The sequence below is a fragment of the Podarcis muralis genome, chromosome 10, assembly GCF_964188315.1.
Source record: "Podarcis muralis chromosome 10, rPodMur119.hap1.1, whole genome shotgun sequence".
Taxonomy (NCBI): Eukaryota; Metazoa; Chordata; class Lepidosauria; order Squamata; family Lacertidae; genus Podarcis; species Podarcis muralis.
The window spans coordinates 67,412,232-67,431,062 of NC_135664.1; the positions used below are offsets into that span (position 1 = coordinate 67,412,232).

An 18,831-nucleotide genomic window follows, 5' to 3' on the forward strand; every position below is an offset into this window, starting at 1 on the left:
AGAGGGGTTCTCAAAACTCTGTCCAAATGAGGCCCGCTTACAGTCTTTCAAAAAATGAGTTCACTGCACAATAAATATGCATTTGTTTCTCACACTGCCCACAATTCTCAAGAGTATGATTTTGTTCCATGGACACTGCACTTTCTGAGTGCTCTGCAAGTAAACAGCTTTTACATGGGAAAATGCAGCTACTATTGTGACTGAAAAGGTGACTTTGTGGGAGTCTTGTGCAAAGGGAAAAAAATGGGTTTGGGACTCAAAGAAATGACTGCTCGAGGACCTATTTCGATAGTTATCAACACCAAATACACAAAAGAATTAGCTGTGTATGTCTGCCTTTGTGGATAGTGACATTATATAGTTTACTGCAGCAGCAGGGAACCTCAAACCCATACTCTTAATTAGGTCTGATAAGTCAGCTAAGTTTGGCCCGTGAGGCCATTTTGGCCAAACCACACCAACATATTAGTCCCTTGACATAATATATAAGGTGTGAAGACCTGTTATCTCTGATCAAAGCACGAAGGTAAGAGATAAGGAATATCTTGGTGAAAGCACTAAGCACCACAGCACTAAGACGTACCTTACTTAGCACTGTGGTGCTTAGCACTAAGACTGAAGATAAGCCTATGCAACCACCTAAGATCATATGAGGTCCCGTACACCCGTTAAAATGGCCCACAGAATCAATTTTGTTTCACACCCCTGGTTTTGTCACTAGGTGGCAGCGGCCAATTTCCTGAGTAGCACCAGAAGTTTCCTGTTGCTTCCACTTCTTGTTTAAGAGAGGTGATAAAGTTCTTCTCTAGCATCCTGACTAATGTGTCTTCTAGCCTTCTATGACATGACTATGCCGGAAGTGTACTGGAAGAAGCAAAGATCACTAGTGTTGAAGCAATGATACTTCAACATCAACTTCATCCGACTGGTCATGTTGTGTGGATGCCTGATTATTGTCTTCCAAAGCAGCTACTCTATTCTGAACTTTAAAATGGAAAGTGTAATGCTGGTGGTCAACAAAAGAGGTTTAAAGACTGTCTCAAGGCAAATCTAAAAAAAAAAAGTATAAACACCAACAACTGGGAAACACTTGCCTGCGAGCGCTCCAATCGGAGAACAGCCTTTACCAAAGATGTCATAGGCTTTGAAGACACTCGAACTCAGGACGCAAGGGAGAAACGTGCTAAGAGGAAGGCACGTTTGGCAAATCCACACCATGATCAACTCCCGCCCGGAAACCAATGTCCCCATTGTGGAAGGATGTGTGGATCCAGAATTGGCCTCCACAGTCACTTATGGACTCACTGTTAAAACCTTGTTTATAGAAGACAATCTTACTTGGCTATGAGTGATCGCCAAAGAAGAAGAAGCCAGAAGTCCAAGTTTTGAACCAACGGATTTCTAATAAGACTAAGGGAAAATGGCACGGTGTCTTTCTCTGCAGAGGCACGATCACTAAACCCGTCACTGAAATCTAGCGTGTCTACCAAAGAAGGCTGCCTTTACAAAGAAAAAGGAAACAAGGTTTAATACCTCAGTCTTAGCTCTATGATCCAAACAATTCCCACAATAGTTACTGCTGAAGCAAGCAGCTACAAAGTGAAATTCTACTTTTTGTGCAATTTTCAGAATGAAAACAGTTGCATTCTGAGCCAGAACTGTTATTAAAGCAGAAAAGCACAAAACATAACTTGAAAAGGGGTATCTTCCTAGGCTGTGGGCAAGTGAAGCCTTCTACAGATACCAATGCAATGTATCTTCTTGAAGACTCTTCACAGTCCAAGAATCCTTGTTGACCTTGATTAAGGGAAAGATCTGGACCAAGCACAATTACAGTACCGGTGTGCCTTCTAATAAGAAAGAAGGTGGTCATTAACGGACACCTCATCACACAGTTGCACAATGCAAATAGACACAAGTCAATGGAGGACATTGAGGCTTTTGTCCATGCTGTGTATGCTTCTTCATCAGCAACTGAAAACAGGCTATTCACGGAGGCCCAGAACTTCGAGAAATCTTACTCCGTATCAAATCAGGATACTTCAGCAATGTTTCAGAGATGACTAGAAAGTACTTTGCTAACCATGGACTAATGAATGAATTAAAGGATCTATCTATCTATCTATCTATCTATCTACTTAGGAACAGAAGGAAATCATATTGATGTGTCACCGTCTATGAAGGAAATTCTAGTCCTTATCTGAGCCAAGCAGAAAGTATGGGGGGCTGATACTGGAAATGACATAGAGAACAAAATCTTATCTTGAGATTACTGCCGAAGAAATAGATCAACACAGACAAAAGGAACCTTTAATCGCCACACTGTTACCCAACAGGCCTTGTAAAAAGCCAACAGCTGGCCATTGCACATCCGGGATGCCAATACTATTCAGCTGTTATTGATTACTATTCTATGCATATTGATATACACCCTTTTCTTGGAATTACCTGCTGTAGTGTTGTTGCTCAACTGAAAAATACTTTTGTTTGCTTTGGTGCTCTGGATGAACTTGTGACGGACCATGCAACCCTATTATAGGATCAGAATTCCAGACGTTCCAGATACCCTACAATTTTCACCATGTTACCACTGGCCTTTACTATTGAACTCAAACAAAAGGTGAGCTATAGAGAGCTGGACAAACTTCAGAGAGACAGAAAGACCCATGCATTTCTCATGTAAGTTCCAGATCAACTCTACTGATAGCAATTCTGGGCTATATCCAGTAGCTAATGAGAGAATAAATACAAACACGGCTTCCAACTCCACAGAAGAATCTCATTCCAAAGTGGCTTGACCTAGGGGGAAACTGCTGCAATTTAGTGTCGGAACTACAATATTAGTAGCATAGCAAACTCCAAGTACATGGAGGAAATGAGGAAACACACAGATAATATTATGTTGGGAGATCAACACAGTGAAACCCAACACCATCATCTTATTCCTGAAAAGGTACAATCACCAAATGCACGAGTAGTTTCCCAAACTCCAAGATTATTTACTGAGATTCTGCCAGAGCCATCCTGAAGGACCGGACAGCAATGTTACTACTCAGAAGGTCACTCACTCCTGCTGAGTTATTCAGAAACCTTTGAGTTTTTTAGATATGAGTGACTGAATGGGTGAACCACCAGATGTTTCAACTTGCTTTTCTTTAAATCTAAAGGGAGAGACGTGTAGAAAGTGTCATTATACAGTTTAGCCATGAGGCGGCAATGAACTTAGTTGAATCCGGGTGAAGGGCTGGAGCTTCCTGTTGCTGTTCTGTTCTTGTTTAAGACACAATAAAGCTCTTGTCGTGCTTTCTGATTGATATGACCTCTGAGACTTACATGGCACTATCTCACATCCAACTAGACAGTCTTCATGCTTCGGGAACTGAACTTTAAGTCAAACGCAGAAAGCCATTCTGAAAAAGTACCTAGCACCTGTAACTGAACGCCACCAGTTCTAGAAGTATGCTTCCAAAAGTCAAAGTGGAGCTCCAAAATAGCAGCTATCTACAACATGGATGCTTGTTCACACAAGTCAAGTGTTTGGGATATGACATTCTCTCTCCACATGGCTTTGGGGTGAAGTAGGCTGACAATAAGAGGGTGGCAGGTGGTATAAGACCATGAGTCCTTGGGGAAGGGTGGTAACTCAATGGTGCAGCATTTGGTTCAATGTCTGATCATCTTCAGGTGCAGCTGGGAATGTCCCCAACCATCTGAAACCTTGGGCCGCCGCTGGCAGTCAGTGAACTGAATAGATGAACCAAGGGTAGACAGCAGCTTCTGACATTCCTATGGTTCAAGGGAGGTGGACCCCAAAGGAAGCAAGATGCCTAAGAAAAACAACCCCCCAGCTGATTTGCTACCACCACCAAATCTGTACCAACCTATAAGCAGGGCAATAACTACAGAGACTGCCTTATTTACTATCAACAGAAGTACAACTGAAGGAGGCCCATAGATACTCTTTTGCACTGCTCAGGAAGAGGCAGGGGATGATGGTGATGATTAGAATTTGTTAGTTGCTTTATCTTTTGCAGGGTAACCTGAAGCTACTTACAACCAAACAAATAAACAGACAACCCCATGCCTAGATACGTTAAAATCGAGAGGAAAGAGAAATGCATTAAAAGCATCCCACCCACTTCCAAAAGGCCACAGATACTTAAAGGCCAAAGATGTGGTTACAGAGGAAAGTTTTTTGTCTAACGGCTAAAGAAATATAATGTTGGCACCAGTGTACCTGGGGATGGCCCAGCACCTCACCTGCAACAAATACCCAAATCAAGGTACACAAATCGAGGAGGAAGGTTGGGTCAACTGAGAGACACCACTCTCCTGCAAGTGTCTGCCAGGTCTTCACGGGAAGACCAGCCGCACACACTGAAAACCACAATCCTGTACCTCTACAAAGTGAAATAAAATACCCCTGCTGCGAGATGCCCTTTCAAAAATAAAACTGTGCTTGAATGCAAACTCTGCACAACAGGTTCTGGGTGTTTCTCTGAAGCAAGCGCAAGAATGTTGCCCACACCTCTGCATCTGCGGCTGGGGGCCTTGGCGCAATTCTGGTTCCCAGACATATGTAACTAAGGAGCCAAAGATGTGCGCGTATGTTTGTCTGTTGCCCACACTGCGTTTGCCCTGCAGGAAACACTGATGTGTACCAGCAAACATGTTTCAAGCTGTTCTCGAGCACCTTTGGCCACACCATATTGGTAGGTGTAGGTAACATTAACTACATTTGAGGGAGGAATGTTAGGAGAGCTCTTCCCTGTGCCACCAAGCTTGTAATGAAGAAATCCTGCAGGCATCCACCTTCAGCTCTGTGGCCTTGGCATGGTAAGTGTTTGGTTGGCTCCGACTCGTTTGTGCATGGAGCTCTGCTCAGGCAGGTATATGTCTCAACTTGCCTGAAGCTCTCTCATTTATTATTATTTTTTATAATTGAGATGTACACATCACACACAAGCGCGCCTCCGTCACTCTTGTGCAACAGAGAGCAGAATCAAAGAATCTTGCATCCAAGTAATTGGTCTTTTCTTCCCAATGACTCAAACGTCTTTATGGATTCACTTTGGGAGTCACTGCTTGAGTGCGGCCCAACAACAAAATGAAAATAATTTTGCACCTGCTCCCCCACCTAACACAACCCAGCGGCATAATTGGTGCGGTGGCTTCTGTAATTAAAAGGAGGGAAGAGGACCTAAATCAACACTGGGACATGTTCTCACGCTTAAAATCCAGGTTGCCTTCAGGAGAAAGCTAAAAGGGTGATTATTTAAACCTTCTGGAAATGGCAACGTTATCTACAACAGCATAATTTACTGCAAACATCTACTCGGAAAGAAAAGATGGCCTGGTTCTCTTGGTCACGAGGCATAATATGCAGACTTCTGCAACCATAATATGCAGGCCTTGCAACCATCTCACCTGCTACCTGAGCAGCCTATGTGAAATCCTCACACTTTACCATTGTGTGAGGAGGACAGAGAAAACTACTGCATGAAGCACAGCTTGCCCTTGTCAGAAGTGGCAGGCCCTATCAGTTCTGAGGCTGCCTTTCCCAACCCAGATTCAACCCAGAGTTTGAGCAGCTCTAGACCTAAGCCTGCTGGGAAGGGACTTTGGGGGTGCTCACACCTTTATGGGTTCCTCAGTAATCTAAACATGCAAACAAGGAATGCCTTCCTTAACTGAAACACCCACCGCCACTGGACATCATTTGATCATGGATTTGTGGGGAGCATCCCTGTCACATTTAGTTTAAGAATAAAGTAATAATCAGTGTTAGAAATCAAGATATGAAAGCTAGGATCTAAGTGGAACCTTAAACCCAAGGTTATGGGCGCAACAATGGAACGCCTAGGCACATTTCTTTAATAACAAGAATGCAAAGCTGAAAATGAATGAACCGCCGCTAAAATATTACGTTCGTTTTTCACATGGTCTAGTCCTTCCCCTGCCCACCCACTAAATATTCTTAAGAAGGTCTCTTCTCCAGTCTTCAGAGAGTGGCTGGAAGTGAGGAGGCAGAAAATGGTCCTCCTTTCCTTCCACTCTGCAGTTTTTATCTGAAATCCTAGGCGCAGTACTGTGCCAAGAGCTCAGAAACCACTTGTGCTAATGAAATTCCCTGCTGCAAAATGAGCCTAGAACAATGGTAGTTTCGAACACTGGTAATAATGGATGCTGATGACAAGCTACATATATAAAAATAATTTCCCTCCCCTGCCCAAGCTTTGGATATGTATGCATTACTACAAAGATAGACTGCGGATATTTCTATACTGGGAATAATATGGAAACAAAACCGCTCATTGTATAATTTGCCCCCACCCATGCCTTTGCTTTCACAGTACATCCTTTATTTCCAAATGTTGCATCTGAACATATGTGCTACTTGACATACATTCTGAGATAACAGAACCATAGAATCTGCTGAGTTGGACGGCACCACGAGGGTCAGCCCCCTGCAATGCAGGAATATTTTCACCCAATGTGGGGATCAAACCCACGACCCTGAGATTAAGCGTTGATAATGTCCTGGAGTAAACTAACAATCTCTACTGGGAATTTTTATTTGGTAATCAAAAGTGTGGTGGAGGTGAGTGAAAGAGTTATCATTTATACCCCGCCCATCTGGCTGAGTTTCCCCAGACACTCTGGGCGCCTCCTAATCGAATGTTAAAAACAATACAGCATTAAATATTAAAAACTTCCCTAAACAGGGCTGCCTTCAGATGTCTTTTAAAAATAGGATAGCTGCTTATTTCCTTGACATCTGATGGGAGGGCGTTCCACAGGGCGGGTGCCACTACCGAGAAGGCCCTCTGCCTGGTTCCCTGTAAGCTCACTTTTTGCAATGAGGGGACCGCCAGAAGGCCCTCGGCGCTGGATCTCAGTGTCCAGGCTGAATGATGGGGCTGGAGACGCTCCTTCAGGTATACAGGACCGAGGCCGTTTAGGGCTTTAAAGGTCAGCACCAACACTTTGAATTGTGCTCGGAAACGTACTGGGAGCCAATGCAGATCTCTCAGGACCGGTGTTATATGGTCCCGGTGGCCACTCCCAGTCACCAGTTAAGCACTCAATAGCATCTCCCCTCCCTCCTTAGGATACATGTAAAGTAAAGGTAAAGGGACCCCTGACAATTAGGTCCAGTTGTGCTGACTCTGGGGTTGCAGCGCTCATCTTGCTTTATCAGCCGAGGGAGCCGGCGTGCAGCTTCCGGGTCACGTGGCGAGCATGACTAAGCCGCTTCTGGCGAACCAGAACAGCGCACGGAAACGCCGTTTACCTTCCCGCCAGAGTGGTACATATTTATCTACTTGCACTTTGATGTGCTTTCGAAATGCTAGATTGGCAGGAGCAGGGACCGAACAACGGGAGCTCACCCCATCGCGGGGATTCGAACTGCCGACCTTCTGATCGGCAAGTCCTAGGCTCTGTGGTTTAACCCACAGCGCCGATAAGGTTCAAATCCTCTTGTCTACAAGTCATGGAGAGCTGCCCTTCCTGTTCTGAGAAATGGGTATCCCTGGAGTCCCTTGGAATAAGACATCCACTTTTCTCCAGAACTGAAAGAAGCTCCCACCTGCATATAGGCTAACCTGATCTCAAGGGTAACGTTTTGAATGAGAGGAGTTAGGTAGAAACCCCCTTTTTAGACATCACAGAGACAGAGCTGGCCATTGACCAGCAGCCAGAGATGTCTATTTGAACTTTCAATATACTGATGAGATAGGACAGACTTTGCTAATACCCTCAGCACAGCGCCTACAATGAGGAGCATTCACTCCCACTGTGCACTGAAAAGGCCAGACAAAAGGAAAGGGATCCAAGCGTCTGCTGCCTCTTTCTGTTCACTTAACTGCATGTTTTTAGGAAAGGAAGGGAGAAAAGGTCCACACATGAGGAACATTCCCAAGCCTTCCATGACAATGTGCCGTTTCATTTCCTCTTCCCCTCACTTCTACATATAAAAAAAGAGAGAAGATTTTTAACTTATCTTATACCTGGGAGTCTCTGGGCAAGGTAATAATATATATCACAACAGCCACAAAGCAGACAAATTAAAATGAACCGAATCAATGCTAAATGTTAGGACCACGCAATCTGTCAGCTTAACACCTTTTCTCCCCCAAAAGATGCCAGCCTGAAGAAAAATTCTATCACTAAGTAGCTTTTAGCCAGTCTATTCTCCTTTCGAGATCCAGGGGAAAGGCTGAAAAATGGGACACACTAAAGTTTCAATTTTGTTATCCCACCATTAGCGCTTAGCCATTCACTGCTAAGTGCTCCTTTGTGCAATAATTGGGCTCGCCATTAGGTTTGTAATCAACAGAAGACACTGGCTGCCAAGTCCGCACTGTCTCCCGCCCCAGCTGTGCCTTAAAGCCTTCTACCGCTTTCTCTCCCTCTTCCCTCCCCACCCCAAAGTATCACTTGTTCCCTGTCTTCCTATTTAATTCCACAGTCAAGTTCTCCTCCAGAGCTTTCTGCTGAATGGGAAGTGTCTCGCGGGGTAACCAACACTGCCCGCAGCTGCGTCCCACAATAGCTCCCTCCTGCTTGCGTTACAGCTTGTGGAAGATTTGGTCACGGTGCCCTAACTGCGGCAAACAGTGGTCCGATTCATAAAAACGTGCAGGAGGAGGGGCCTTGCAGCGGGATCCCTTTACCTGTTTCCCCACCACAAAACAAGGAACTAAATGGAATGGGTCGTGGGCGGCTTGGCCTGTAACGGAATCCCGCTGCCTGACAAGTCAATAAAGAGGCAACTCTCCCCTCCCCAGCCACACATGGAGAGCCAAGGTTAGAGGCAAACACAATTTGGATAGGCCTACACAGGGAGCTTAATGAGCCCCATTATTTGGCTATTGTGGGCAAACACTATGAAGCCAGTAATCTAAATTACCAAAGTCTGAATAACTTGTCGCTAAATGGCACACTGAGTTCAAAAGAAACCTTACAATGGCTTACTTATTCGCCCTTTCAGAGGAGGACCATTGTCCCACCAGGAGCCTAGGACGAAGAAGGGATCCTAAGACAAATTCTGAGTGCTTTAAATTTATAAGAATCGCTGGACTACAACTACACTGCTCTGCAGCACCTGAGCGTAACACAACCCTTCCCCCAAGAATCTTATATGCTCCTCTATAAGGATCTAGTTATTTCCCTTATGTTTGTCCTGCTTTTTGTATTGCCCAGTCTTTGTCATTTTGAGTCAGAGTCAAAGCTTCTCAAGGTTTAATAGTTCCTTAGCACCACTTCACCTTGGGGATTTTTTCTTCTGTTAAATCCATACCTTCAAACTCTGGGGTGCAGGTGCTAGGGATCTGCAATTTGCCATAGCTCCCCTGGCGCATGTCCACTCTGCCAACCTGTCACACTTTGTGTGTTGGACCACAGCAAACTCTACTGCAACCATGGCAAATGCAGTTGCTGAACAGGGTGTGAAATTATTGCAGGCTCTGCTCATGTGAAATTTCCCACCTTGGTGCAGGCATTGCAATGCAGAAATGCGCACATATATATAGATAGATATAGATAGATAGATCCCATAAAGACAAAATCAATATCCCATAAAGACAAAATCAAACTGTACTGCTGTGAAATATCCATACATTGTTATATGGATTCAAAATATTTAAATCCATGTTTAAATTTAAAACATAAACATTTAAATTATTTTGTAAACTTTGTAAAAGCTTTGTAAAATTTTATTCTAGAGCTTCACCTTAGTCACACAGATCTTATTCATGATTCTCTCTACTGAAGGCAAACACTGTACGAGCACCGAAAATTACTGTGCTACAGTGATAAATAATCTCACCTCTTGGTCAAGCAATTCTCTTTCAACCTCAGTTTTCCTCTCTGCAGTATGAGGAAAATAACCCCAACCTGCCTTACAAAGTTAGTTGCAAGGTTTTCTGAAAAAAATTGACTACTTGACAGTGTCATATAAATGCTATGTATTATCATTACTGGTCATGTTCTTCCAAGCTGGTGTGCTTTAAGTTTTCAAAGAATGCACAGGATCAGTCGTAGGCATGTCCAACTTGGTACTCTCCAGATGTTGTTACACATCCTCAGTTAACACAGTCAATAATGGAGGCTGAAGTCCAATAACATCTGGAGAAAGCCAGGTTGACACCAGTGATTAAAGTAAAACTAAATTGGATGCTGAACTCTTGCTTAATGATTGCTTCACTGGGCAACATCAAGGCCCACTGAGTCCAGCATTCTTTGCAAGATTGCCAGTAATCATTTGGTAGCCCACTAGAAACTGCTAGTGGTTTGGGGCAAACATTTTTTTTAAAAAACTACAGTAGTGAATGGGGATGCCAAAGAAATCCCACTGGCAGAAAAACATCGGCTTTGTGTGAAATATTAATATATCTGGCAAAAAGGTTAATCAGACAATAGTCCTAAAAAAAAAAGCCAGTTTGCAACAACGATACACATTAGTTGCTCAAAAATCTATTGGCAATTTAAGTTCAAGAAGTCGACACAAGCCCTTTCCAGATAACCAATCTTAAATGCCTCCCCAAAGAGAGTGAATTAGTGATCTTGTAGCCTGATAACACAGGAAAACACACACATATGCACCAGCAGATCATTCAAATCATATAAAAAACGGTCATAGATTTCTCTAAAACCCAGCAAACTAATAAGTCCCAGATCCATTAAGGATAAGATCTTTCACAATAAATTAAATAAAACAATTTATTGAGGCCTGGGCTTGAGATAAAATAGATTTACTGGTTGACCTTTTATTCATTTAAAGAACAAAATTAGCTCTAATTGCATTAGAATGGAATCCAGTAAATTTCTTCTAATGTGGCATTTATGCAAGTGTTGCTGTAATTGTTTACTACAAAGATAGAAATGCTCTGATTATAATCTATTTTCCACTTGGTTTTAGTGTGCAGTCAAAGCACTTGCAAGAAACCACCACCTGGGATGTAACATGTCCTCTACGCTTTGCTAGAGCTAGATTTGAATATCTAGCGACCCAAACCTGCATTTAAATTCTTACAAAGGAAATTTGGTTTTTTAATAAGTTAGTGCATATTTATTTGCTGGTGGTTCACCCAATGGAGTAGGTCAGCCTTTCCCAGCTTGGTGTTCGCCTGATATTTTGGACTACCATTTTTACCAACTCTGAAAATGTCCATGCTGGTGGAAGTTAAAGAGTCCAACTGCACCTAGAAGACAGCAGGTCAGGGAAGGCTGGAGTAAGCAGCAGGGGGGTTATATGAAACTCAGTAGATGAACCTTATGCATTTGCTTGTGGATAAGACAGATGTTATGAAATGAAGGCGCTCTGTTTTTAGTTGATGCATATAATGAACCATAGCGGGCACCATCTTGGAATAAGCAATCCCTTGGGTGTGAAAAAAAGAGCTGCTGAAAACAAACAAAAGTCTATTTTCAGATGGTGCATATCACCCGCCGCTTATCCAAATACATAAATGGTTAACCATTATTTTGCAAATGCTGCCTCATTGATTGACCGAAAAGGTGCCCCTGATAAAACAAGTAAATGAGTAACAACTTATTTATGAAATGTATATCCTGCCCTTTGTCCCAAAGGAGCCCAGGGTGGCAGAGAAGACATTTGTCCAGATAATGGGGTTTACATAAAGGTACATGGACCCATTGGATAGTAGTCTACTGCCTTCTGGTTCTTTTCCTGACAGGATACGAGAGGCTTCATTTTGCACCTACTGCTTTCATCATCGCTGACCATAGGCTATGCTAGCTGGAGCTGAAGGCTTTCCATCCTTGAGGAAGAGTGGATTTTAGTGTGGGGCAAGAAATGTGTGTGTGTGTGTGTGTGTGTGTGTGTGTGTGTGTGTGTGTGTATGAGAGAGAGATGGAAGGAGGCTCAGAGCAAAGTCCAAGACCCACTCTCAGACATGCTGAAGGTTAACTGCCCAAAAGCAGCGTGCGTTATTAGAAATCTCTTGGCACCTTGTTGGGAATCTCAAGTAGGGAGAGCACGGCTGAGCTCAGGTTCCCATAGAGATCTGGTTGGTCACTGTGAGAACAAAATGCTAGACCAGATGGGCCTTTGGCTTGATCCAGCCGTGTTCAATCTGAACAAGAGTGGCTTACGAGAGCAATTTTAAAAATAAATAAATCCATAAACAATAAAACAAAAACCATACAATTTAGCAGCTCGGGAGACAACAGACTAGCCTACCACAAGATCAAAACAGCTTGGGGACAGGGATAATGTCCACCTGGTGGTCAAAGAGATCTTTGGTTTGGGTCAGTATCTTGAGGGTGGAGTTCTAGAGACTTTCCCCCAGTCACTATCCACCTCTGATGACTATCTTAAGACACGAGCAGGTTCAGGTGAACCTGCAATGACAAACCTAGACAGCATCTTAAAAAGTAGAGACATCACCTTGCCAACAAAGGCCCATATTGTCAAAGCTATGGTTTTCCCAGTAGTGATGTATGGAAGTGAAAGCTGGACTATAAAGAAGGCTGATCGCCGAAGAATTGATGCTTTTGAACTATGGTGCTGGAGGAGACTCTTGAGAGTCCCATGGACTGCAAGAAGATCAAACCTCTCCATTCTTAAGGAAATCAGCCCTGGGTGCTTACTGGAAGGACAGATCATGAAGCTGAGGCTCCAGTACTTTGGCCACCTCATGAGAAGAGAAGACTCCCTGGAAAAGGCCCTGATGTTGGGAAAGATGGAGGGCACAAGGAGAAGGGGACGACAGAGGATGAGATGGTTGGATAGTGTTCTCAAAGGTGCCAGCATGAGTTTGACCAAACTGCGGGAGGCAGTGGAAGACAGAAGTGCCTGGCGTGCTCTGGTCCATGGGGTCACGAAGAGTCAGACACGACTAAACAACTAAACAACAACAGGTTCAGGTAGAAGAACTGGAGAAGTCGGACCTTAAGGTTCCCAATTCTAAGCTGTCCGGAAACGCTTGTTATCTCTTTCATACCACAGAATAATAGCCAAGTACATAGGTGCTCCTGAGAAAGAATCACATGTGATCTGAAATAAGTGACCAGGAAAGGAAGGGGCAGGGAGACTTATAGTAATTCCACGCCTGTGAGAGCAAGTTACTGACCTCACCTCCAAGATGAAGGAGGGAAGAGAGGCTAGAGGACACAGAAGGAAAGAGAACTAAGAAGCGCAGACTTAAATAGGCAATTGGCAAATATGGGGGGGGGGGGGATTGCAGAAGCGGGTGAAAACAGAGACTCCTGCTCTGGGCACCAAAGCACCCATTTAGATGAAGCAAAGCCAGGAATTTAGATGGACATTTTAAATAAATGTTAGAAATTAGAAATCTCCATCTCTTGCTGGCTGTTTGTCTAAGCAGAGACGACCAAATACCGAAAAGCAAGCTATGTTCTTATCTGTACAGAAAGGCTCTGTAAGACAGGATTGACGGACCTTAATAGAAACAGTCTGAGGGATGCCGAGCCACAGTGATGTTGCTCTGCTTATTTGGTGCAAAGAATTTCCAATTCCATCCTTCTGGTAGCATGCATAAATCCCTCAAATCAACCTGCTTCTTTTCAGCTTTTCTTTTTTCTTTTTAAAGAGACATTTCTACATTATTTCGGTTCCCTCCTCCCCACATAGATACTAATGAAATGGCAAAAGATGCTCTGTAAATACTGACAACACAAGATGCTAAAGGCACAGAAACCGAGAGGTTAATTCTACACGTCGTGGTGGTTATTGCCCTAAAAGGCCTGAGCTGGCAGTGAGGCAAGATGGTGGCACTGTGGGTGAATAGTTCCCGTGTCCGAGAAATTGGGACACCTGCCAACCCTGGATGGGGTTGCACTTGCCCTGAAGGAGAAGGTTCACAGTTTGGGGATGCTCAGGTAACCTCAGTAGCTACAAAGGCCTTTTACCAACTGCGACTGATTCAAAAGCTATGGCCATTCCTGGGAAAACCTTGCCACGGTACAGTGGTACCTCGGGTTAAGTACTTAATTCGTTCTGGAGGTCCGTTCTTAACCTGAAACTGTTCTTAATCTGAAGCACTATTTTAGCTAATGGGGCCTCCTGCTGCCGCCGCGCCACCGGAGCACGATTTCTGTTCTCATCCTGAAGCAAAGTTCTCAACCCGAGGTACTATTTCTGGGTTAGCGGAGTCTGTAACCTGAAGCATATGTAACCTGAAGCGTATGTAACCCGAGGTACCATTGTAATTCATGTGTTGGTTACTTCAAGACTGGATTACTGCAATGCACTCCATGTGGGGCTTCCCTCGTGCATGATCTGGAAGATGCAGTTGGTGCAAAACGCTACAGCACGATTGTTGACAGGAGCGAGACACAACTCCACTTACCATGGTAAGTATGCCCCCCACTGACTGGAATGCGTTCCTCTCAAACCTGGAATTGAGGAGGGAGGGAAGGTTGTCCCTGCAGCCGTGCTGGCCTTTGGAAGCACAGTACAGTACGACTGCGGGGATAATTCCACTTCCAAGTAGCAACAACAACAAACAGTGTGACAGTGTGAATGTGGTGCAAGGGAGGCATGCAGAATTTGGATACTCCTCTTTCTGCAACACAAGTACAAAGGTGCATTATGCAGAATATAAAAGCAAGACAGTTGTGGACATGGCAAAGGAAGAACTGAGATGGTGCACTTTGGATTTGCTCCAGAAGCTTCTTGCTTTTAGCTGTGGCTTTCATTTTCTAGTGGGAGCTTGAACTTTCTCGCACCGGACGTCATATAGGATGTCAGGCCACCGGGATGGGGGGCAGGATGTGCTCCAAATGGCCTGGAAAACCTAACTAGGCTGATGGGCTGGAAACTCCCCACCACTGTCATAGACATTTCCTTTCCCTTTCACAAAGGAAGGCTGCACCACCAGACTTCATTTCTAGAAAACACTTGGGCACCTCGTTTTTCAAGTAACAGCTCTTGCTTAGTGTCCTTGTCTGTGTACCGGGAGAGACAAACAGAAGCCCTGAATCTATGCACGCAGGTTGCATGACCAGAGATGGCACCCCTGAATAGTAAGGTAAAGGTAAAGGGATCCCTGACCATTAGGTCCAGTCGTGGCCGACTCTGGGGTTGCAGCGCTCATCTCACTTTATTGGCCGAGGGAGCCGGCGTACAGCTTCCGGGTCATGTGGCCAGCATGACTAAGCCACTTCTGGCAAACCAGAGCAGCACACGGAAACACTGTTTACCTTCCCGCCGGAGCAGTACCTATTCATCTACTTGCACTTTGGCGTGCTTTCAAACTGCTAGGTTGGCAGGAGCAGGGACCGAGCAACGGGAGCTCACTCCGTTGCGGGGGATTCGAACCGCCGACCTTCTGATCGGCAAGTCCTAGGCTCTGTGGTTTAACTCACAGCGCCACCCACGTCGCTTACTCCTGAATAGTATAGAGGCTCTATTTGGTTGCAAAATTAAACATTCTAAATCATGACGGAAGCCAATTAGCATGCACGTTTGTCTAGGCAATATATTCATTAGAAATCGGGGAATAGTTCTTTAAACAGGATTTGCCAGGAGGAGGAAATAAACAAATGGGATGACACTGCACCCAGCCCACCCATCACCAAGATTTAATCAAATGGGGTTTACTTTATACTTACATCTTGTCCTGACCAGCCCCCACTCTCAGCGTCAGCCTCGGAATCACGGGAGACGGCGCAGGAACAACAGGTTCCACTTTCATCTGCTAAAGGGAACACATTTAACTGTTAAATGGGCTGCATCTCCTAAAGAGAAATGTAACACTGACAGTGGGACATTGCAGGAAATTACCGTATTTTTTGCTCTATAAGACTCACTTTTTCCCTCCTAAAAAGTAAGGGGAAATGTGTGTGCGTCTTATGGAGCGAATGCAGGCTGCGCAGCCAGAACAGCAAGAGGGATTGCTGCTTTCACTGCGAAGCGATCCCTCTTGCTGTTCTGGCTTCTGAGATTTTTTTCTTGTTTTCCTCCTCCCAAAACTAGGTGTGTCTTGTGGTCTGGTGCGTCTTATAGAGCGAAAAAATACAGTATTTTACGGGAAAGGAAGCACGTAACTTTACCACGGAACAGATTCTGGTTAAAATGAGAAAAGGCTGCGCAGCAGATTTTGCATTTACTCCTCATGACAGAATGGTTTAGTGTGATATTTAACTGGAATTTTTAAAACTGTGCTGTCTTTGTATGACATTGCGCTGTGTAAATGGACACAGTTCCACCCCCAAGATACCTGGAATCCAAAAGCTTGGTTTGAAATGAAACCTAAATGGCGCCAAGGACCAGGAATCAGAGTCTTCTTAGAATCACAGAAGTGTAGAGTTGGAAGGGTCCCCGAGGGTCATCTAGTCCAACCCCCTTCAATGCAGGTGATGAAGCCAAATATAAAGGCCATCTGGTGTCAAAAGGAAGATGGATTTGGCTGAGCCCTCCTGGGGAGGTCATTCCACATACTGGGTGCCACAACTAAAAAGGCCCTCTCTGGTCACCTCCTACCTAACTTCAGAAGGCAAGGGCAGTCAGAGGAAAACTTGGAAGGATTCTAAGTAGTAGATTAAAGCTAAAGCGCATCTGAAATAAATACAATGATGGCCCTTGAACTTGTTTACATGTTGAAGTCATTCTGGCTCTGGTGTGTTCTTCTACAATAGAAAACCTCATATGCTATATTTCTAAGATGATAGATAGATAGATGATAGATAGATAGATGATAGATAGTGTAATGCGTATGGGGTTGCTCGTGCGTAAGCTGCCGCCTCTCCAGGCTAAATTGCCTTGTTAAACCTTTCTGACTGGACAGCCCTTCTCTACGTGGCTGCCTCAGTCGCTAGCAGAATCCGTCAGTGGGCGTTTCTTAAACCTCTTCCAACATAAAAGTTGACGCCCAGTCTCCTCCTACTCTCACTGCGCGGAAGTCTTCTGCGCAGAGAGGGCGTGGGTAGCAGAGGACCTGTGCTCTCCCCGCTGGTGTCCAGTGAAGAGTCCTGGAGCCCTCTCGCTGATTCCATCTTCCCCCCTTTATCCGTGGTGTTGCGCTGATTTGCTTCCCCCTCTACTGAGCTGCCTTTCTCCCTGCTGGGCCCTTCTCCAGCATCATCTGAGAGCCTTCTCTTTGCCTCTAGCTCCGATGTCAGTTCCCTGACAGATAGATAGATAGATGATAGATAGATAGATAGATAGATAGATAGATAGATAGATAGATAGATAGATAGGGTTTTTCCTTCTACTAACAAGTGGTAGTTTTTCCTGTCTCAGTTTTTTATGTCTTTGCATTTAAAACTGTCCCTTTCCTTAAGAATCCTCAGGAGGCACTGATATTTTGCAAAAATGTATTCAAAGTTAATTGGCCGAGAGCCAGCGGATGAATCAGCAAGGTGCCCTAATAAACACCATTAATCACCTTCCTCTCCAGTCTTTGGCTTTATGATTCAGTGCAGACACTCACAAAGCAGGCTAGGCTTGTACGTCATTGTTTGTTGTCATTTATTCAATGCGCTATATAACAGGAGCTGGCAAACACGCACACAGGAATTGTCTTCTTGGGCTGAGAGCAAAGACAATCTGGTCCGGTGTTCTGTTTCATTAACAGCCAACCCAAGGCACTTCTGCGCTTCCAAACAAGGAGTAAAGACGGGGGTCTTCCTATTCTGTTTTGTTCCAAGCAACTGGCATTCAGAGATATACTGTATTGGGAAGTTCCATTTGGCTCTCACAGCTAATATCCATTGTTTGTTGTTTCAGGTTGCTACCGTTCATAGGGAGTTCAAAGGAAAGGGGTGTGTGGTGCTTATATCCAAAATCTCTCAGTGACAGCAGAATTTGGGGGGGGGGGGGACAGCACCCTGGATGGGAGTAGGACTGCTGTCCATGAACACATGCCTATGTGTCTGGGAGGCTAGGCACTTGTTATAGTTCCATTCTGTTGGTAGTCTTTCCTTTGGATAAAGGGTAAAGGGACCCCTGACCATTAGGTCCAGTCGTGGCCGACTCTGGGGCTGCAGCACTCATCTCGCTTTATTGGCCGAGGGAGCCGGCGTACAGCTTCCGGGTCATGTGGCCAGCATGACTAAGCCGCTTCTGGCAAACCAGAGCAGCGCACGGAAACACCGTTTACCTTCCCGCCAGAGTGGTACCTATTTATCTACTTGCACTTTGACATGCCTTCGAACTGCTAGGTTGGCAGGAGCTGGGACAGAGCAATGGGAGCTCACCCAGTTGCGGGGATTCAAACTGACGACCTTCTGATAGGCAAGTCCTAGGCTCTGTGGTTTAACCCACAGCGCCATCTGCGTCCCTTATATACTGGCTGTGTATCTTGATAGACTGAGTAGAGCAAATTATTACCATGCTAACGTTTGCGTGTGTGAATGTAATCATTGTTTGTTTGTTTGTTTGTTTGTTTGTTTGTACCCCACCCATCTGGCTGGGTTTCCCAGTCACTCTGGGCAGCTCCCAACAGAAAATTAAAACACAATAAAACATCAAACATTACAAACGTCACTAAACAGGACTGCCTTCAGATGTCTTCTAAAAATCAGATAGGTATTTATCTCCTTGACATCTGGTGGGAGGGCGTTCCACAGGACGGGCGCCACTACCGAGAAGGCCCTCTGCCTGGTTTCCTGTAACTTCACTTCTTGCAGTGAGGGACTTGCCAGAAGGCTCTCGGAGCTGGACCTCAGTGTTTGGGCAGAACAATGGGGGTGGAGACGAGGCCATTTAATAATGTAATAATGTTTAGCTTTTGAGCTGCTGTTTTGTTAGCACTGTTTTATAGATTATAATTATCAATAATTGTTTTTGTGATGATTTGCCAATTGTGTAAGTCGTGTGCTGTCAACTGTGGTGCTTCA

At 44.6% G+C, this 18,831-nt stretch overlaps 1 protein-coding gene across 2 annotated transcripts in view; it reads right to left on the reverse strand.

Moving 5' to 3' along the window:
- Window positions 1-18,831, reverse strand: part of TAF3 (TATA-box binding protein associated factor 3) — a 146,164-nt gene that overhangs the window by 18,505 nt on the left and 108,828 nt on the right. Inside the window, exon 4 of one of the 2 annotated variants that reach the window (XM_028747537.2) lies at window positions 15,604-15,686. In XM_028747537.2, coding sequence (XP_028603370.2) covers window positions 15,604-15,686 — 83 coding nt within the window. Of the gene's footprint in view, window positions 1-15,603; window positions 15,690-18,831 lie in introns of both variants that reach the window. The other variant, XM_028747536.2, reaches the window with a different exon arrangement.